Below are 23,474 nucleotides of genomic sequence, written 5' to 3' on the forward strand. Positions count from 1 at the left end.
TTGTGTCAACTGGGATTTTATTATTTTTTAACTTGGATCAATAAATATAAGCAAATGTTACCCCACTGCCTTCAATTTTTAAATAAAGATGACAAAACACTTTTTTAAATTTCATGTATTAAATAACGGAGACAAAATTTAATTCACATTTAAATTGAACAAGCAATTTGCTATCAACACATCCACTTACAATTTATAAATATTGCGAACACACACACACACACACACACACACACACACACACACACACACACACACACACACGTCTAAAGATCTGAAGCGACCCTTGAAAGTGTGGCATGGGATTGAGAAACATAAAGAGTTGCATTCAATTCATCACAACAAAACCACAGTGATTATTTAAAATGTCATAGCTCATTATGGAAGTCAGAAGGTTAAACCCTACACAACTTCACATGCACCCCCCCCCCCCCCCACCATAGTGCAAGTTATTGGTCAAAATGAGAAACCAAGATATTGCAAAAGCAATCACAGTTAGACACAAAAAAATTAGTGCACTGTACTTCTATAATAAAATATGAATGGAATGCACATGGAAGCACAAAAGTCTGATTCTAAATTTCTTAGCGCGACATGACCAGACATAAATGTTGACATCAGAAGGATCTTGAAAGTTTCCAAACTTTTCTTCCCCATCATAATGCAATTTGAGAAACAGATAGGAAAAGGAAAGTAAAAGCACTTGTCAATTTGACTGAAAATTAGTGCATTACTGTATTAAAAAAATGAGACGTGAAACAACATTTGTTTTCATGAGAACATGCATATTCCAAATCATAACATGACAAGCTTTAATGTGCATTCTAAAATGTAGTGAAAGGCTCAAAAAAACAAAAGCATCTACATAAAAAACCCTACTTTTTATGGAAGAGCTTGCTGTGGAGCCCATGAACACATCATGAACATTGGTGGGAACCGCTGTTCTTCACAAGTTTTTGCAGAGCATCAATGGTGTATTTCATGCTCTTGAGGTAATGGATGTTCACTGCATACAGATCGATTAAGAGTCCGAATGCTTTGGGGACATGGGAGATGTCAAGGAGGACAAGATGTGCAAATGAGAGCAATGTTGGTTATTCTTTGGGAAGCACATCACATTGCTGCTCCTCAGTTTCAATCAGAATATCCTCTTCAATTTCTTTCACAACATCCTTAATTATAATAACACAATACATAATATACTTTTATATAAACTGAACAAACTTATGTACATACACTATTAAAGTTGTGTGTTTTGTTAAAAGGACAGCTAGTAATAAATGAAAAATTATCCTTCAAGTGGAAGATATTTGGAAAAATAGGTCAAAAGTCAAAAGTAAATGGTGCACCTCAACTGTTTTGGTTACGAGCATTCAAAATAACTTCCTGTATTAAACTGATAAAAGAAGAACTAAGGGAAGAACTGCAGAAGCTGAGCATCTTCTGACGCTTATGTAACTACTGATTCAATCTGAGCTAATCTGATGATGCTTTCAGCTTAATGCAGTATACGGTTGGATCCACGGTGCCATATTTAAATTGATTTTGCAGATTTCCCTCACAATCGCGCTGCCTTCGAGTCTCCAGAGATGTTGAGAAATTGTAATTACTGCGTGATGTGCGATCTAGTGATTTTGCCTGGAATAAAATGGGCACATTGGATAATTTCTTTCACTTTCTGACAATGGCGGGAAGCTTTTAGCACCAGTATAATATAATGAAGAGCAAAGGATGCGCATTAGGAGTGTAATTGATGCTTCATCTGGGTATTTTATTATTCTCGTGCAGCCACAGAGAATTATGGGAAACGTAGAAACCGTGCAAAAACTGACAATGTACTCAACTTTAACATGAAAATGCAGAATCGGTGAGCTTGAGAATCTTGTTTCAAAAGCATAAAAATCTTACTGAAAGCCCAACTTCTGAACAGCAAAGACCTCACAGCCTCCAAAAGATAAAACCTAAAGGTTTTCATTTGAAGCTTTAAATACTACAACAGGAATTAACCTGACTTTGAAGAAATTCACACACACACACACACACACACATGTCTGGTCAGCTATCCTTGTGGGGACTCTCCATAGGTGTAATGGTTTTTATACTGTACAGACCGTATTTTCTATGGCCCTACACCAACCCTACACTTAAACCTAACCCTCACAGGAAACTTTGTGCATTTTTAGATTTTCAAGAAACTTCATTCTGTGTAATTTATTAGCTTGTTTACCCGTGGGGACCTCAATTTAGGTCCCCACGTGACACGAGTCCCCATGAGTCTGTGTGTATTCAGGTTTAAGTCCCCACCAGAATAGAAAAACAAGTACACACATCACACACACACACACACACACACACACACACACACACACACACAGACACACACACACACACACACGCGCATGCGCTACAGTTGCACCACAGTCTTGCGGAAATGCTGGTGGTTTTTCACAGTCTGTTGAATGTAGAAACCAGACTGTAGCATCGAGTCCTTTCAGGAACATTCAGGTCAGTATTCTTCCAGCTGTCATTGCACTTCTCTTCTCGAGTCAGATCTTCAGTTTCTGTCCAAATACACAACTATGGTCTACGCCAGACACATTCACAGTTTAACCAGTTTAACTATTTATAACCAACAAAGATGTCTCAAAAGAACTGGTGATGTGTTTGATCAGGGATAGGTTTTGTCAGCCGAACCCCTTTAACCTACAATATTCACTTGAATATCCAATGACATTTTTTTTTTTAGCAATTTAACAAAACATTTGCATGTTGAGGGTTGTCTGATATTGGTATTATTATAATTATACATTTTATTTATATAATATAATCCTTAAATATAAATATTAAATTGTTCTTATTTTAAAACGATTTATTATTACAATTATTTATTAATTCTTTTAAATTATTATTATTAATTTTAATGACTATATATTATATTACTATAGTGTATATACTACATACTACATTATTAACAATCGAAATAGAGTGCTTTGTTTGGATTGTTTTTATAAAAAAATTATTTATTACCAATTATTATTATCAATATCATTCATTATTACATTACATTTTAATTAATATTAATATTAATTAATATTATATAATTATTCAAAAGCATAAAAATCTTACTGAAAGCCCAACTTCATATTATATAATATTAATATTAATATTAATCTTAATATTATATATATATATATATATAAATTTTAAATTTTTGTGTGCATAATATAGAATTATTAAATTAGATATAGATATTAAATTAATTATTATATGGATTATTAACAATAATCAATAAAATTCGTAAAGTGTTTATAATAAATAAAATAAATAAAGTGTTTCATATATTGTTTATTATTAAATTAAATTAAATTATTATTATTAATTATAATACTTTATATGTGTATATAACAAAATATTTATTATGTGTATATAATTATTCAATTAAATATAAAAAAATAAATGTATTATTATATGACTTATATTTAATTATTTCATCAATTATCGAACCCCAGTCTGGGAAACCCTGGACTGGCCTTATATACATTTTTTACCTAAAGTTTAAAGTGTCTTGTTTGATTTCTTAATTTCTCAATTCTTCACTAGTCACATGTTCATCCATGTTCAGGTGTTCAGCCTAAACCACAAACAGCACAACATGTAAAATGTCACAGAATCAGGTCTGTTTTTTAATGAGCACATTCCCCCGATGTTAAAGTCAAAGAAATGCAACTAGAAAATGTCAACGGCATTTTCTTCCAACAAATGATGTGTGGACGTAAATGCATGTCAAGGCTGGAGATGCATGATGGCTTTACAATCATTAAAAACAGGATGAATTGTGCAGCTATCTATCTGCAGAGTGTGGGAAAAAAATATTCATGTTATTATGTAGTTCAGGCCTAGAGACCTCTGTTAATAACCAGCGTATAAAAAAAAGCTATTTTATTTGATTCAAGTTAATGGCAATATAAAAGTTGACTTTTAAACTGAACTATTATACCATAAAATCGGACTGAAAGCAGCATTTTTATTTGGCTAGTTGACCCCTGATGACCCATATCTAAATTACTCATGCATTTGAGTAAAACTGATAAAATGTATTCAGCTAAATATTCTGAATTAAATGTTATGAGGTGAACGCTTTTGAACATAATTGGATAATTTTATGCTCATGCAATATTATTCCCACTGGCGGCTTGCAAGACAAATAAAGATGATATCAAAGGATGTGAAAAATACAGATAACCCACAACCCTGCACTTTGAGGAAGAATAAAAAAAGAAAGGGGAAAAATGAAACTGCATGGGCCGTGAATATAATTTGAAATTCTCTTTCGAAGAATCATTTGCTAAAATAATATTCCAAATGATAGAGCAATACAGAAACACAGCAGATTAAGTGTCATTATGGGATGTCAAAATAAGAAGAAAACATTGTGATGCTTTAAAAAAAAAAACGCTGATGAACTTCTGACTTCAGTCTTTTTGTTGCTGCTAATGCCGTGTGTATTACGCATCACATTTAAAGCAATAGTTGCATAGAAATAGTCTTCGTTTGTTCCAAACCTGTAGGATTTTCTCTCGCCAGACACAAAATGACGGGTTTAGCAGAGTCGCACACACATTTGCACACAAATGAAAATCAATGAAGATGATGGAGCTTCAAATGACAAAAAAAAAGATGATTCATCTGTGCATAATGCTTTAAAGATTTCAGTCTGTTCCTAACATAAAGCTGTCATAGAAATATCAAAAGACCTGAAATATAGTGCACACTTCTTTGTTTTAGGGCATTTGTTGAAGTGACAGCCTTGATTCTTCTAAAAATGTACACCTACTTCAACATAAAAACTTTGTTTTGGTTTCTGCCTCAAAAGTTTAAACAATAAAAACAGCATTAAAATAAAGTATAATTTATCCTTTATCTTAAAATCTACAAAGGAACATATTCTGTCTAATGTCAAAAAACTAAAGTTTATAAATAATTTCCCACAAAATCTGTTTGGATGCAGTTGGATGTAGCAGAAAACATTGCAATGTTTGTATTTTTAATTTTTTTCTGTCACTTGCCAGAATTCAAACCATGAAATCAGGGTTAGGCATTAAATGATGACAAGTACAGTATGAGAAAATGGGCTGATCATTGAACAAATAGTTGTTAAGGGATAATACAATTTATTTTTTATCGCATTGCAAATGGCTGTCAAAAGCAAAAATGCTACAAAATATAGCATTTTTACTTTTGACAGCCATTTTTTTATGCATATTTATTGATTTTTAATTTAGTTGTATTACTAAGATTTTTTTAAATAATAATAATTATATATATATATATATATATTTGTTGAGGAAATATGCAATTGTGCTATTGCAAGTTTGTCTTTTTCTAAATGCATATATTGAAAATGCATTATTCAAAAATGTTTTATTAAGAAAGATACCACACGTTATATTGAAATAGTTTTATTGGAAAGCTGGAATATTTTTTGGTTTGACTGTGTGTGTGTGTGTGTGTGTATTATGATCGGTTTGATGTGTGATATGCATCTTGGGTTCTGGAGGAAACTACAGCAGCATCACATCGACGCCACAAAGACTTTAAAATAAACCAGAATCAGCAACACATCAAAGAAAGACGAGTAGAAATACACAGCAGCGTTATGTTAAAAACAAAATTTGCTTTTATTTTTCTCCTTCCATTTAAATTCTCGACTTTTTTCTCCTTTTTGTGAATTAAAAAGATTTACACACACCTGAAAACAAAGGACAGGGAGAACTGTAAAACAAACGGCGTTCAAAGAGAAACATTACATCACAGCACAGAATGAGTCGTTGTGGATGACAACGCTCTGTTATTTTCCGCTGTTCTTCAGTTGCATCATTGATTTCTCAAACACAATTATAAGGGGGATAAAATCCATTTGTCTGAAACAGAAACACAACCAATCATGCCTGCTGTAAGAAGGCTGGAGATGCACAGACATACACACACTCACACAAACATCTACATTACAGAGATACGGAGGTGGAGGTCTGGAGGACGTGAGCACCACGGGACGCTCGGATCAGGATGATTTGCCTAGAAAAGCCAGAAAGTCAAGGGTGTCAAACTCGATTCCTAGAAAGCTGGAGCCCTGCAGAGTTTAGATTCAACCCAAATTAAACACACCTGATCCAACTAATGAAGTCCTTCATGCTTTTTTAAAAATGACATGGTTTGTGTGTTGAAACAGGGTTGGAACCTAAACTCTAAGTCCTTCAGAAACCAGCCGAAAGTGACACTGGCTGATCGCTGACGTCACGTTCTGCGCCAAAACAGCATGCGCTCTTGACATTCGCCGAGTCTCGGGAATAAAGCACTTATTGAAATGCGCCGCAGTGGGTCGATCACCCGCCGCTTTCGGAGGAACTGGTTCTGTTATGTCTTCATAATGCCAGTGTGCTGTTCAGACAACTTAATTAGTCCTAATTATGCACATTAGTAATTAGTGAATTCTTATTCAAACATGTGCAAATGATTGACATGAAACCATCTGTTTCTCACAAATCCCTGGAATTAAAATGAACGCAGGACAGCAACATCTATCTATCTATCTATCTATCTATCTATCTATCTATCTATCTATCTATCTATCTATCTATCTATCTATCTATCTATCATGCATCATATACTGTCATGCATCATCAAATTTGAACTAAAAAAAGGCTGAATTGCATTTAAATGTGCATGCTTTTGGATTTCACTTTTAACATAATTTGCATCACATTGAATTAATTACTTTGTTTAACATGTGTAATCCAAATGCATGCACATTTTATATGCAATTTCAAAACCATGCATCTTAAGCATCTTAAATGTAAAATATTATTTTGAGTGTATCTTAAGCCTGTTCTTTTTCTTCTCTACTCTAAACTATGTTTATGAGTGGTCTGGAGACATATTTCTAAAAACTGAATTACAATTGCCGCACTTCAGAATGCTTAAAATCACATAAAATGCTGAAAAACAGCAAGATGCGATGCAGCGACCCAAGACATCATCCTGACATGTGCAAACAGACAGATACGCTGTCTTCAAAATGCAACGTCTATGGTGCAAGACGCACCACAATGACATTAGCACAAACAATGTCCTTGGCGGTCATTTTTCTCTTTCATGGTGGGGTAATATTGTTGAGAAATTTAGGTAAACTGTTGAAGCTTTTAGATAAGTATCTGAATAACACCAAACCTTAACTTCTGCACGTCTTTGTGCATGTTTGTTTCTAGCCTGAAGTCGTTTTACATTTCTCCTGAATTTGTAATGAGAACAAATTGTGACATTAATGATACACAGTACCGATAACAAGCTTATATTCTCACATTTTAGATTATTTTCATACAATTTATCTAATAGTTGGACTATCTATCATTCTACCATCTACTTCTAAATGCAAACTGTCTTGATATTTTATCTCCAGATACACAGTATCAATAGAAACTGACATTCAGTTTGTGAAAAGCTCTGTATGTTATGTAACACAGGCTAGTGCAACACAAACACAAACACCTGCAATCTGAAAGCAACTGCATAAACCGATCTAAAGCGGCTGGTTCCCACACTATCAGACTGGTTTTAGAGAGGTTATGGGAACTTGTCTAGCTTGCAGGTTGGTATAAACCAGGTTAACACCAACTAACCACTTCTTTAACAGTGAAAATGCTGGTGAACAAACATTTCAGCCTAGCCATCTTCTGTTCCTAAATAAATAAACGGTGCTCTTATAGTTTAAAGACTATGGAGAACTAATTGTGCATAATTTTTTTGTGAATTAAATAAATGCATGATGTTCATAAAACTACAAAATGCAAGAATAGTGATTTAGAAATGACATCTAGTGGCCAGCTGGATAAAGTAGCTTCACTGTCTCAACTTTTCTTGTTAACACTATGACAAATGACATTTAGTCAACATTGTGCAGTGCTGGCATCTAATCTGTTATAAATCAACTTTTAGATCGGCAGACATGATTTTTAAACTTTAATATGCACAGACAGCTACAAGTAAGTCATTTGTAAACAGACTCAGGGAACGTGTTTAGGAACTGGACAGAAAATGCATTTGCAAGCAGGGTTTGTTAGGCAGAGTTTTATTTTCGTTTTTGATTTAATTAAAATAGTTTTTAATGTTTTTATGTGCCTTGATGCCTTCCTACTTTGACTACTTTTCCAGCTTTCAGACACAGCCAAGGTCTTTATCGTATTGAAGCTTGTTTCCACCATGTGATAAAAAAAAAAAAAAAAAGGAAAATGTGAATTTTTACCATTCTGAATTTTGATGTAAAAAAAAAATCTGAGATATAAACTCACAAGTTTGTTGGAAAAAAAAGGCAGAATTGATAAAAAAGACACAATAACCTATCATATTTATTCCATTGTGGAAAAAATATACTTGCAAATCTGAAAGAAAAATAGAATTTTGAGAAAATTAGAAAATAAGATTCATGAAAAAAGTCAGAATTAATGGTTTATTTAGCAAAAGTCACTGTGAGATAAAAAGTTGGAATGAACTTTTTTTATATAAAAAAAAATGAATTTTTTATTTGTATTATTTCATGGTGGAAACAAGCACTGAGATCACAGAGACCTTTCAAACAGCCCCCGTCTGACCCATGCTCACATTCGTCCTCCACACCAGACCTCTATCTCAGACCCCTCTGAAGATCAGCGCGGGGATCACGAGGGGTTAATGATCCAGACACCAGCAGAGCTCCATCACAATAATCACACATCCATAGAAACTCCACCCAAAACAGACACTGACATGCGTTATACCCACACAGAGAATTGCAACAACATTTCATACTTTTTTTTTTTTACTTATATTTGAGGAGAATACATGTACACAGAGATGATCGGTGGACCTCGAGGGCGATGCTAATGTGAGTATGACAGGATAAGCTGGAAGCGGACAAAAGTGGACAAAAGCGGACTGTCAGCGGGATAGCAAGTTTAATAGACTCGAAAAATCTGAAAAATCACCTGCTTTTGTGCTTGAAATTGAACCTTCATACAGTGACGGGAAAAGTATTTAGACACTTAAAAGTCACTTAAATATCTTAATGTCAAAGTATTCGATTTCTCACTTTTCTAAGCCATTTTTGCAAGGTCAGGATTTTTAAAAGTAGATGAATATTGTGTACAGCTGTGTGTGTGTATATATATATATATATATATATATATATATATATATATATATAAACTAAAATAGCTAAAACTAAAATAAAAAAATAAAGAAAAAAAGACAATTACAAAAACTTTAAAATGAAAACGAAAACTGTAAAAAAAAAAAAAACAACAACTATAATTTAAAGTATAAACAACAATTTATAAAATCTATATCTCAATGATTACTAACTTTTGATCAACTAACTTTTAAGAACCAGAAAATGTTTAGATATTTTTAAATCTTAATTTCTATTGTTTTATCCTTCACAATCTAACAAGCTTCATTTCTAAAAATTATTTTAACGAGTGTTTGCATTTTTTAAGTATTTGTAATTTCTTAAAAACAAATGGCACTACGTTTAATATTTTCTGATGCAAAGACATTGCATATTTTTAAGTGTCATATAAGCATCCAAATACTTTTTGTGTCCACGGTGTAGTTATACCAAGCAGTAAGCAAAATCTGTTATCAGTGCACAGAGAACGAAATGCACTCAGTCTTCAGTATTCATTAATAATGGCATAGTAGCCGTCAGACTTTAAATTAGATTTTAAATAGGTTTTGGTTTTATTCCGGGGCTATTGCTGGCTTAAATGCAATAATGGAGCACATATTCAGGGATAACATTATCGTATTATCGTATATACAGCATTAACATTGCAAACTGAACAGTCAGCGCTCATGCAGGGTCATTGTGAACGGCGCACCGCTGCTTCACGTCAAAGCCTCTTCGCCGTGTGCTCTTAAGTGGCGTTTAATTAGCCTGTAGTGGATCAGACTCCACGTCGAGCTCGAGACTCAAAGGCACAGCTGTCCTTGAGGAGGATTCTGTCAGCGCCCGGACTGAGCTTGATTTATGAGCTCTGCCGCTCACCAGATGGTGGACAGAGAGAATATGACACTCCGCTTGCTTAGCCAGTCGCAGTTGCTGGCTAATTACATCTTTATCTCCTGCTAATCTGATTCTGAATGGAAAAAAAGAGGCAGCGCGCAGAATCTAGTGGCGTACTGCGTTCCATTCAGCTCGGACTGTTGGATTTCCAACTTCCTACTTGGAAAATTGCAATTTAATGAACCATCAATTCAGACGTGCATTTTGGAAATTTGTGCAGGAATTCACATGGAGATGTAGAGGATAATTACTTAGCCCCAAACAAATAGAGGCAAAAATATGTTCATTGTGGACATAAAATAAAAAATATGTTCCCTCGTTTTAGTTAAATCGTGGCCATGAATTAAGAATTTGTTCCCACAACTTAATTCAAGGTCAATTAAACAATGGAATTAATTAGTACGGCATGGCCACGATTTACTAAAATGAGAGAACAAATTAGTAGTGTGATCACGATTTACTAAAACAAATAAAATGTGGGAATGAAATATACAATGTAGCCACGATTTACAAGAGAACGAATTAGAAAAACGTGGATGTGATTTACTAAAACTTGGGAACGAGTTAGTAAGAAGTGGCCATGATTTACTAAAACAAGGGAACAAATTAGTACAGTGCGAAGAGGATTTATGGATAAAATGAGAGAAGGAATTAGTACAATATGACTGTGATTTACAAAAACAAGAGAATTAATTAGTTTGGTGTGACCACAATTAACTTTGATGCCTAAAACGAGAGAACGAAGTTAACGCGGCCATGATTTAGTAAAACTTGGGAACAAATTAGTACGAGTTGGCCACGTTTTGCTAAAACGAGAGAATTAATTAGTTTGGCATGAGTCATGACCATGATTTAGTAAAATGAGAGAACTAATTAGTACAGCGCGATCACATTTTACTAAAACACCTAAAATGAAAGAACAAATTAGTATGGTGTGACTACGATTTGTTAAAACGAAGGAACTAATTAGTTTAGTTTGGCCACGATTTACCTAAAAAAAAAAATCATTCTTAATTCATGGCCACGATATATGTATTTTTTCTGCACGTCATGTGCTGGGGTCTGTACAAAATGTTTAGCAAATATGCATAAAACATGCTGAATGGTCCTGTTTGTTAGCTGCACACTTACAGAACAAATGCTAGCATTGCATAGCATAGCAATTTGGTTGCGAGAAGACTGTTGACAAAAAACAAAAACAACAACTGTAAATTGCCATTTTGTTTCTTATGTAATGCATGCATTTTTGCAGGAAGTTGGTGATATCACATAGGAAAACATCCGTTAATCATCTCTGAATGGAACTCAGCATTGCACCAACATGTCGACATGTACGTAACCGCAAAATGCTGAGGATTTTGGTTATGTTATCGAGGCAGACATGAGCATTACATCATTACTGCAGAATATATCACACATTACAGTCATCAACAGCATGGAAAAAAAATACAGTACACATTTGAAATTATATTAGGACGCCTACACGCTAGTTTACAATGTAAATGCACTGAGGGCAATGCAGATGGTGCATGACAAAGGACGAATGCAATGGTTTGGAAAAGCAATGCTGCACTTGTATATTAGTCCAATTTTCACATACTCAAAATGGATCCTTCTAGCATGTAAGCGTCCTCACATTTTACTGATTGCTCTCTTTTACGGATGAGTCGACTTGGTCAAATTACTTTCACTTTTAAAAAGTGGTAAAACAGAGTACGATACTTCAAAACTTTTTTTTTTTTTTTTTTTTTTTTTGCCGTTTGATGAATTCAGTGATCTTTAGTACAAAATATTTTCACACACATGGCTTGTGATCAGCTGTGACATTTTTTTTCTCACATGGAATTACTATCATATTTATTCAAATACATGTTAACATTGTCATCATCATAATCATCATCATTATAATCATTATTAACACCAAAAAAGTAATAGCAGATAACCTTGCAGATTAAAATGTACACAGTGCAGGGGGTTAAAACGGGGTTGGTGCAGGAAAGTGAGGTCACAAGAGGGACATTTATAACCGGTACATGCTATCCACAAGCAACAAGAAGTCAATGAACTATTTCGGGCCAGGAGATGCCAGAAACTTCTGCTGCCTTCAAGTCTTTGTGGAAAGTTCCTACTTACGAGTTGCAATGTTGCCTTCAAACAATTCTTAAAAGTTGCACTATTATGAGTTGCAATGATGCATTTTAATAATTCTGAAAAGTTGCACTCTTGAGTTGCAATGATGCGTTTAAAGAAATCTGAAAACCTGGACTCTTATGAGGTGTAATGACACATTTAAATAATTCTGAAAAGCTGCACGCTTATGAGTTGCAATTATGTATTTAGATAACTCTGAAAAGTTGCACTCTTGAGTTGCAATGATGTAGTCAAATTATTCTAAAAAGCTGCACTGTTATGAGTTTCCATGATGCATTCAAATAATTTCCAAAAGTTTTCTAAATGTTTGCATGTTTAAATGCATTTTAGCAGATGAATGACATCTACAGCTTTATTTTATTAGCTAACATTTGACAACCAAAAAGTGTCCAAATATATTACATTTCCAACACTAATTTCCAATTTTTTTATTTTGCAATGAGTTTGGAAATTACTTTAAAGCATTTCTCTTTAACATCCCATCAAACACAAGAGAACAACACTAAATGTGTACAAACTAAACGTCTTATAATAAAAACCAATGATTCTTGGCTAATAATGACATTTCAGTTGTAAATCCCGTAAATATGACCATTCCCTCATGACTTAAAGGCAGCAATATCCTCCGAGCCGAAAGACTGAAACAGAGAGGCTTATGGGAAATGTATTTTTTTAAGCTGGAATGAGGGGCCTCTACTGCATATATATTTACACTTGTGAAGGACTGACGATCTGAGTGATGGACAGACTAAGGTCAATATGAGGGCTGGACGTGGGTCAGGAGTTTGCTTTGAGATCGAGAGCCCAATCAAATGCAATCAAGGGGCCGAAATGACATGGCCGTCCTTGCTAGAAAGAAAACATGTGCAGGTTTGACATCATTCATAGTAGCTATGCATGTCAGAATGCACCACTGTTCAGCTCAGAACTCTGTGTCAGGATCCGAGGATCAACAGGCGATGGGCCTGCTGATGAACTGCCACAAACAGCTTCAAGAGGGTCACCCGAACAGCGCATGCGTCATCATCGACACGTCACTTTACAACCAGCATGTCCAGCACGCACCTCAAGAGACAACCAACTGGCATTACACTCGTCGTTCACATCATATGCATCACATATTAGGTTTGGACGAAAAAAGGTGAGCATCGTTGGCGACGGGAGGGAGAAGTGAAGCGGTGATATGCGACCGGGCGTGAATGGGAATAGGAAGGAATGACTAGGAAGTGATGTAGCAATGGCTCCTGGATTAATGCATAATTTAATTTTGTTCACAGTGATAGGTTCGTATTTAAAGACTCCTTTCAAAGTGGGAAAGTTTTAGACCTTCATCAGAACAGAGATGGAGAGGCAGAACCACAGACCAACTCCTGATAAACGGCCGTTCAGAGACGCCGCTCCTCCATACACGGCCCCGGGCCCTGTAAGAGCAGAGAGAAGCAGACGTGAACAGGGTGAATGAGAGAGAGAAAGCTGGTCAACGTGAAAATCTTGTGACTGTGTGCAGCATGAAAAGGCAATATGAAATCATAAAAGACTATTAATTTTTTTTATCAGTGCATTTACTAATTGCACTGGTGTTTTTCATCTTTAACAAAACAAAACAACTTTAATTATTAATCAATATTATTTAATTTAATAATATTATTGATATTATATTATATTATATAACATATAGAATTTGTTTTTATTATTATAATTATTATTCATTTTTCACTTCTAAAGCAACTGTTCAGTTTGGCTGATGTTATTATTATTTTGTTTTGTATGAATTTTGTGTTAGAAAATAAGTTAGTAAGAACCAGTGTTAATTTCGTTGACTAAATATTTTCGTCATTATTTTCGTCACGAATATATTTTTGCCGACGAAAACGAAACGAAAACTAAAATAGAAGGCACTGATGGAGACTAAAACTATGACTAAATTGATTGACATTATCGTCAACGAATAAAGGACGAGACGAAAATAGACTGTGACGAAAATCAAATCAGCAGACGGGAGAGATGCGAGGAATGAGCAAAAGAACCGGCAAAACAGAACAGACTGCATGAGAGAAGAGAACCAATCAGAGCCTGACTTATTGAGACGTGAAGCGAAGGTTTTCAGTTTTTATGAGCTCCCGGGAAGACGGCATTCGAAGAGGTGATAGGGACCATTCTGGCGTTGTATTGCGCCTGCGCGAATTTAACTGCTACTTTGTGACGTTCTAATTTAACGGTCTACTACGGGAGAACAGCTGATTTGCCGGAGTCGCTACAACGTGAGAGGTTAGGTAAATAAATGTTATGTTTTTAGACTTATTTACATCATACAATATTAAAAACTCCTCTTCTGACAAAAGATTGTCATTTAACGCCAAAAGCAATCCTTCTCTTGCTTTTTTAAATTATATATTTTTTGGGATCTCAATAAATGAATTAATGCTGCGTTGCGCTGTTCTGTTTTACCGTTGCTTAGTGACTTTTACCTTCTTGGCTACAGCGGTGTGACGGCAAACTTCCGGTCGCTGTAGCCGTTCCATTTGCAGCTGTTGCTTAAAGTCCCTACTGTCTAAAAGAGCGACAAAATGTCCACAGCTCACTTCACGTTTGACGACGAACAAAACAAAACAAAGTGTAAAGCACGCAGAGCGCTCATTCGTGGCAAGAACACAACCAATTTGAAAAGACATTTACAGACGAGCCACCCGGACATTTTCTCAAATGTAATTTTACAACGATGTTCTTTTGTTTATTGAGCTAAGCAAAATTGGAATAGTGCAGTGCGTAGATGTTGTAGCATTAAATATTACGAACTGAAAAGTACTGTAAAATAGCCCCTTCTTCAAGTTAGATGAGAGCACAATACTAATACGTAATATCATGATAAATACATTTGATTAATACTAATGTTTAGTATATTTTATAATGTTCTACTTGTTGACAATATCACAAATGTTTCTATATTAGTCATGTGAAACATGAATGTTCACATCCTATCATTATACATACAAATCTAGCAATATTGTAGTATTTAAAACATACAATATTGCTAGACAAATGAATACCTTATAAAATCTTGTTACTTTTTTTATCCACCTAGCTGCCAACTTATTAAATATTTACTTTAAATGTATGCACTTATTGTTCAGCTCAGCTTTAAGCTTTAAGGTCCTGGACCTAACTTTATGTTTCTTTTATTGATGGTCAATTGGCAGCTAGTTATTGTTTACATTATCATGACAGTGTTTGTTGCTGCATAAAAGCTTTTGAATCGAAATAAAGACACAGTTGTGTTGAAATAAAGTTGAATTTGTGTTTTATATATTTTGGTTAAGTTTGTTTCCTATACCAGCTGTAAAAAATTGTCTAGTAAATCTGTTATTGATTTTAGTCTTATTTTAGTCGACTAAAATACCAAGCAATTTTAGTCGACTAAAATACCAAGCAATTTTAGTCGACTAAAATAAGACTAAAATTAAAACAAATCAGATGACTAAAACTTGACTAAAACTAAAAAGAATTATAGTCAAAAGACTAAGACTAAAACTAAATTAAAATTTTGTGTCAAAATTAACACTGGTAAGAACATGTAGCCTATTTAAAATAAATAAATAGTTAATAAAAAAATAGCTTTTTAAATGACTGATTTGTATTACAATTATTTATATTAAAATGAAACATTCACATAAAGAAATGCAAGAATATAATTTAAAATAATTTACTCTGTCTAACACAAAAAGGAAACAGTAAGGTTGTTTGTATGGTATATTTTGGATTATTTTAGTTTGTTTGATTAATATTCAACTTAAAATGGTAATTTCATGACACATCTTGACAGTGATCTTTTGAAACTAAAACAATTTGAAGTGTTTGTGAAAACACTCTGCATTCTTAAAAACTCAAACTTCATCCCAAGTGAACAAATTATGTATTATGGCAAGCCAATGACGGAAGGAGGAACCCCCGACCAAAAGGAGCAGGCCCCGGCTGGGAAAAGTCATCTCATCTGCTTACCCTGCAGACATGCAACCACCCACAGCTGTAACCAGTGATGACCTAATGGAGGTCATCATAACGTTAGGACCTCTGCTTCAGTCTGGGGTTGATGGGCCCAGGACAAGATGCTGAAACTCTGGATGGTCTAGAGAACAGACCACCTGAAGAGTAACAAGATAACCAGCAAAACAGCAAAGAGAGTGAATCTTGTCACATCTTACTTAATGACCTGCCTTTTTTCTCCTCTGTCTTCCCATTTTAAGGTGGCTGGTAAAAATGGATGAAGGGAACAAAGCCACCAAAGATACCCCAGACCGTAAAGTACCAAAGTTACAGTTTAAAATTTCCTTTTGACCCTCCTATTTTCTTGGTTAAATAATAATAATAAAAAGAATTATGCTGCACCTGCCTCCCTTGTGATTGTGTTTTGTGGCAACTTAAAAAAAAAAAAAAAAAAAAATCACATTTCCCTAGGACATCACATTTGGTGGAGAATGCGGGCACATAAATCAGCGCTTAAGCATCCAGAAAATAAACCACGGGCAAGGACAGAATTGAAGCTGCCATTAATGCATTGCTGACCAGTCCTGCCAAACAGAGGGAGGAGCTATGTGCCCTTAGGGAGGCAGTTACAACAATGTGTCAAATCATACCTAAAACCAGAGCCACCACAGACCCAGTGAGTGTACTCACTAAGCAGACTCCAGAGGATGATGTCAAAGCTCAACTGGAGGTATTTTAGAGAACTGGCCGGAAGAAGACTGGGGTACCTTGTTGACACCTTATTTTGACATGGGAAACCCAAAGAGCCTGTCTATCCTGCCTACTAAAGATACAGCTGATTATATGACGTTAAATAAGGCCATCTTGGCCCACTATGGGCATAGCCTCGCCTCTCATGCCCAGTGGTTCCACTCATGGACTTTGATCTGACCCAACCAGTGAGACCTCAGAAAGTCACTCTGAACCGCCTGACAAGGGCCTGGCTCACTACAGGGGAAGGCCCCTGTTGGTGGAAAGAATTGTGCTAGACTGTTGTATTTGCTCCCTATGCTGCACCAACCATCCCTGCAGATTTCAAGACTCTGACGGCTACTGGAAAACTATCAGGCGACCGTTGAGGTACCGAAAGTGAATTGTCAAGATCTATTGAGAATGGGGCATCCCAGTACCAGAGGAGAGGGGGGGGGGATGCTTCACCGAAGAACCAGGTGGACTCTTAGTTGGTAAGGTCATTACGACCAGCCCAGGCCCCAAACCCACCTCTCTGGCAGCCCTCCAGTAACCAAAACCCACAAAAGTGTTTCTCCTGTGGACAAAAAGGCAAACTCTCCTGGAGCTGCCCAGGCAAGGAAGAATCCATGTCCTCAGACTCCGGTGATAAAGAATGTCACTATACAATGACCTGTTGGGCAAGCCAGGGGACAACAGTCCCCCATATTCAAGTAAGAGTGGCCCACAAAGTCGCAGAAGGCCTACTAGTCGCAGGAAGTATTGTTACTCTAGTACGGCCCTGAAATCCCCCCCCCCCACCATCATGGTGTCTTGCATTAACAGAAATAAGAGCTACCCCACTGCGCAGATTGAGATGCTTATCCCCAGAGGAGTATGCATTTTCAAAATTGGGGTGGTTGACAGCCTTATCAGTCCTGTTAGGTAGGGACTGCCCAGTGTAGGAGCGTTACTGGCGTTTCACCACTGGCCCGCCTTAAAAAGGGACGACAGAGCAGAATAAAGGCAGGTCATTAAGATGTGACAAGATTCACTCTCTTTGTTCTTTAACACGCTATCTCTTGTTACTCTTCAGGTGGTCTGTTCTCTAGACCATCCAGAGTTTCAGCATCTCGTCCTGGGGCCACCAACCCCAGACTGAACCAAAGATCCAAGCTATATAATGACCTCCATTAGGCCATCACTGGTTACAGCTGTGGGTGGTTGCATGTCTGCAGGGTGAGCAGGTGGAAGTACTCATGACTGATGACTTTTCCTAGCCAGTGCCTGCTCCTTTGGTCGGGGGTTCCTCCTTCCATCACTGGCTTGCTACAATATCTACAAAATCATTGCATATCTGAAAAAATCTGACAATCTGACAGTCCGCATTTACACATCAACAATCAATTCATTGGTCAGAGGACGAGGAACTAGGATAGTAGATACTATTAGATAGATACTATTATTCATAAAAAGCAATAATAGTAAGGAACAACATGAGAGTGAATACATAATAGTAGGATTTCTGTTTCAGGTGAGGCATCCAAAGACAGAGAGCAGTGGGATAGGTGTTTATTCTCCTAAGAATGAAGATAAAGGTTACAGCATGTTTGATGGAAAAGTGTGAGTTAAGTCCAGATGACCGCGGGGCAGCAACATGAACAAGAGAAGATGTATGGAAGTGAAGGCAGGTCACTCATGATGGGAAAACTCACAGCGATAATGGGAGACAAAATGAGATGGTGGAGAGAGAGATGGAGGACACACGTACAATGGTAATGGGTGAGGGGAGGAAATGCCAGGAACAGAGCAGGAATCACTCCATGCAGACTCCCTGAAATGTGAAGAATGGAGGGAGAGAAGCCACTGATGACTTCCTGGGGTAACAGGACACAACGGAGTGGGAACAAACAAGAGGAGAGACTCGCACCTACAGAATGGGCTGGAGAACAGACAAGAAGGGAGGAACCAAAATAATGCAAGACACTGCAGAATTTCAAACAGAAAGAACAAAAACAGATGAGATGATCTTGCATGCCACTTGTGCGAAGGCCTTGCTGTTTAATGCTAATAAGCTATAAAAGCATTATGTAAGCGAAAATGTACAGCCACAAACAATTTAACGGCTCTCTGAAATACTTCGCTCCAATCGGTCAATCACAGCATTTTAAATAATAATAATAATAATGACACTAAACTATAATTGTTCTGCTGGCCAAACCTTTTTTTCTCTCACTATATGTGCTAGTAGCAATCTGCATGCTCTTTGTTCTTATATAATGAAATGATTTAAATACATATTACTTCCAATCTCTTATTCAATTATTTATTTGCTTCATTAATAATAAATATTTACTATATTAAAATATATTTAAATACACAAATACTTAGAGGAATATTACAAATAATATTAATATATATTAATACAAATATAGACAGTTATTCATAAATATATTAATACAATAATTTATAAATACAAAATATGTAAAAAATTAATCAAAGTCTTGTTTGTCACCAATTTGTTTGTCACCAATATATATATATATATACTTTACTAAAATATTTATTTGAACAAATACAAAAATATTTCTAAAAATAATTTATCAATTTAACTATTTATAAATATTTAAGACCATTTGTCACAAAGGCACTTACCAGTTTATTTTATTTTTTTCTGTGTCATTTTTTCACTATAGGGCTCTATACCAGTCCTAGTTTTGAAAGAACAGTAGAGGTTTGAGAGTTTTGTTCACTGATTTATCTGCAATACTAGAAAACTGGAACAAATGACAGATGAAAGCATCACATCTGTACAAACTCTGAGATGTGCAACACTACATGCTCACTAGCTCAATGTTTTGGCTCCTTCTCATAAATCCTGGCTTTGCTGTGACCAGTTCCTCCTCCTTTCTAGGTTTTGCTTGCTAAGATCTCTGCATTGAGTGTTCCAGTACCAAACTTTTCCACTGAGAGCTCACTTAGACGGATCTAGAACACAGTCAGACTCTGAAGTTACGCTGTTATGTACAGCAGCTGACTTTGTGTTGCTTCTTTTGTTTTTGTGCTTAACCGCACCTTCATAGGTTGTGTTTAAGGTCAGAAAGAAAGTGACCCTCAAATTCAGTTTTCAAGAGGAACTGAAACATAATTTATCACCAGAGACTATAAATTAAGATGTTTAAAGGGCTTTTTCAATAGGAAATGCATCACCACAACAGAAATATACACTTAAACATTTCAATACAGCAATTATGCAACTTGCTGGTTTGGCTGAATAACTGTATTTTGCACATGTAAAATGAAGCATTGTGTTCATTTGTTTGATTGGATTTTTTTTTTCTTTGTTTTATTACCCATACGGAATATATTTAATATATGATATACATGTATATACAGTGTAACTTCAAATGAAACATGCAAATGAAAATTACAAATAAAAATAAAGACTAATGATATATGGAAATTTAATCTGCGTATGCATAGAGCATAATATTATATATATATATATATATATATATATATATATATATATATATATATATATATATATATATATATATATATATGGTAGTGCAAATTTACAGACTGAAGAAAGTAAGGAGGTATAAGTACACAACAGAATGTCTGAATGGAAATTAAATAACACTACATAAAATACTAAAGCTGATTATTTCTACAATGATTGCAGTGGCAGAACTGACATATACTCCACGCTAATTGGTTGTTTATGTTGTGTTTGGTTAATATGACTATATACAGCTCAGTTTGAAAACATTTTATCATGAAGTATCTCATCAGGGTCTACAGTAGGACCAGGATCTAATTGATGCAGAAGATGAGTAAACCACTGTGGTAAATTAGCCTCAGCAAAGAAAGAGGCTTAAATGAATGAAACATGAACTAGCTGTTGTTTCATGTGTTCATTTACTAACCAGCAGCAGTTTCCAGGAAACCTTCCCCTCTCACTACAACAAAAAACCCTGGGCTAGTTTCAATAGCTTTCTTTCTTTCTTTCTTTATTTCTTTCTAGCTTTCTTTCTTTCTTTCTTTCTTTCTTTCTTTCTTTCTTTCTTTCTTTCCTGCTTTCTATCTTTCCAGCTTTCTTTCTTTCTTTCTTTCTTTCTCTTTCTTTCTTTGTCTTTCTTGCTTTCTGTCTTTCTTTCTTTCTTTCTTTCTTTCTTTCTCTGTCTTTCTAGCTTGCTTTCTTTCTTTCTAGCTTTCTCTTTCTCTTTCTTTCTTTCTCTTTCTTTCTAGCTTTCTTTCTGTCTTTCTTTCTTTCTTTCAGTTATTTTCTGCAACATTTCTCATTTTATTTTAGTTAAACTTGATTTACTAAATTAAATAAAACTGAAATAAAATGTAATAATAATACATTTTATTTAGTATAGAGAAACTACTTTAAAATAGTACTTTCTTAAAGCGCTTAACAACAAAAGCAAACATCCAGAGTATTACACAAAAATTACTGAATAACAATCAGTTGAAAGCAAGACGAAAATAAAAAAGTTTTAAAACAAGATTTAAAAATCCCTAACGAATTTGCTTCCCTGTTGTCAGCCGGGAGAGAATTGACCGATCAACCCAAGAATGCAGCCGTGTTTTAAGATCGACTAAAAGACCATTTTAAGAAGATCACAGTTTGTTAATATAAGATATTAAAACTCAAATAAGAAGGGCATTACAATAATCTAAACGAGAAAAGACAAAGAAATTAACTAACCTTTCAGCAATAGAGAAAGACAGCACAGGTCATAGCCGTGCAGGGATCAAAAATAACACCCAGATTTCTTAATTTACTTTGTAACTCCAGAGCAACACCATCAACAGACAAAGCTAAAGATCCAGCATTACGCAGTTTATGGGAAGAGCCAAGAAGCATAACTTCTGTTTTGGGACTATTCAAACAAGATATTTTCAGACATCTTAATCTTCAAACAACTTAATCTCAGATATATCTATGCATATATGTTTGAGAGATGGGAAATATTCACATTTTTGGATTAGTGTGGATGTAAATCTGCATAAAAATGGTAGTTCAGTTCGAAAAATCTTAATAATACACACACAAAAACTAAAAATGACAAAAACAACAAAAATAATATATATATATATATATATATATTTTTTTTTTAATTTAAATCTTTAAACTATAAATCTAAATTAAAACAAAAAATAACAAATAAATCTTCAAAGTACAAAAATAATATAAGTACAGTATATTAATAATAGAATATATTATTATTAATAATAATTTTAATAAAAAAGTACAACAGTGTATCAATGACACTAATAACACTGGTGTGAAAGTCAAGAATATAATGAAGTCATATTTCACTCCCAAGATCGAATAAATATTTTTTTGCATTATGACACAATATTTATTACAATAAGCGCACATTTATACACAAATTGCCAATATCATAATGAAAAGCATTACAGTAATGAGAAATTCGGGGGAAAATATGCTTAACTGTCATAAAAATGCATATGCAGGACAAAAATCTTAACAGGCTTCATTTGCTTCATGCACAATATAGTTTCTTATTTTTCCTTTGGATGAAAAAACAAGCTGCTCGATGAATGCCGCTGGCGTTAGTGCATTAAACAAATAGCCTCTCTGTCTATAAAAAATAATATAATAATATATATATATTATTTAGAAAACAAGTGAAAAATCTCTTGTACAAGGAAATCTGTAGTGCTGATGTGATTTGTTATTGTGTTTCATTCAGCCCTGGATTTTTTAAAATCCCTGAGGTTTTTCTTCAATAAAGCAGAGCTGAGATGAACTATTTTCAGACATTTTACTGTCAGACAATGGAAGCTTTCATTTTCAACAGCAGAACGTGTTTTTATAGGACTCCTCTACTTCTCAAGACACAGATGTCCTGTAGTGGACAAAATATTTGCTAGAAAAAGTTAACAAACAATTGGGGCGCAACAAACTTTAACAAACTCTTATGCAGCCTTCAAATTGTGCAAGATAATTCATTTTAAATTGTGAACGTTCACTTCACTGCATATTTTATGTACTTAGGAATAGTTTTTCCCATAATTCTCCTTCACAGCTAACAGGGAACACTCTCAGAACTTTCCCAGGCGAATGTTCTGGAACAGTTCTTTCAAAGTTATAAACAAATGTCCTTTTTGTAACATTAATAGGACATTTGTTCAAAGTTGTCTGGGTTTAGTTAACAAAAATGTAATTGTTACATGTAAATGTTTCTATCTGAAACGTTTTAGTTGGATATTTTTTCAACATTATGGCTTCTTGTTCAGAGAACATTCAGAAGTAATGTCCCCTTAGGTTTCTTAACCATTTGTTTAAGCTAGAATGCGAATGTTTGAGAAAACATTAAGGGAATGTTCCATTTTATAATTTTGAAAACTATGGGAATGTTACTTTTGAATGTTGGCTAAACATTCTGAAACAAAGAATAAAGAATAACGTTTAAAAATATGTTCTATGAATGCTTTGCCGATGTTCCCATTAAGTTATAAAAAAACATTTCTTAAAACATTACATTTTTTACAAATT

The 23,474-nt window shown here is 34.8% G+C and overlaps 1 protein-coding gene across 1 annotated transcript in view; it reads right to left on the reverse strand.

Annotated features, from left to right (window-relative positions):
• Window positions 1–9,508: 9,508 nt before the first annotated feature.
• LOC128030346 (igLON family member 5-like) overlaps window positions 9,509–23,474 on the reverse strand; it is a 156,607-nt gene continuing 142,641 nt past the window's right edge. Inside the window, exon 8 of the mRNA XM_052617893.1 lies at window positions 9,509–13,668. Within this exon, the coding sequence (XP_052473853.1) occupies window positions 13,568–13,668 (101 nt within the window). The 3' untranslated portion in view covers window positions 9,509–13,567. The remainder of the gene's footprint in view (window positions 13,669–23,474) is intronic.

Source organism: Carassius gibelio, chromosome A16 (assembly GCF_023724105.1).
Source record: "Carassius gibelio isolate Cgi1373 ecotype wild population from Czech Republic chromosome A16, carGib1.2-hapl.c, whole genome shotgun sequence".
NCBI classification, from domain to species: domain Eukaryota; kingdom Metazoa; phylum Chordata; class Actinopteri; order Cypriniformes; family Cyprinidae; genus Carassius; species Carassius gibelio.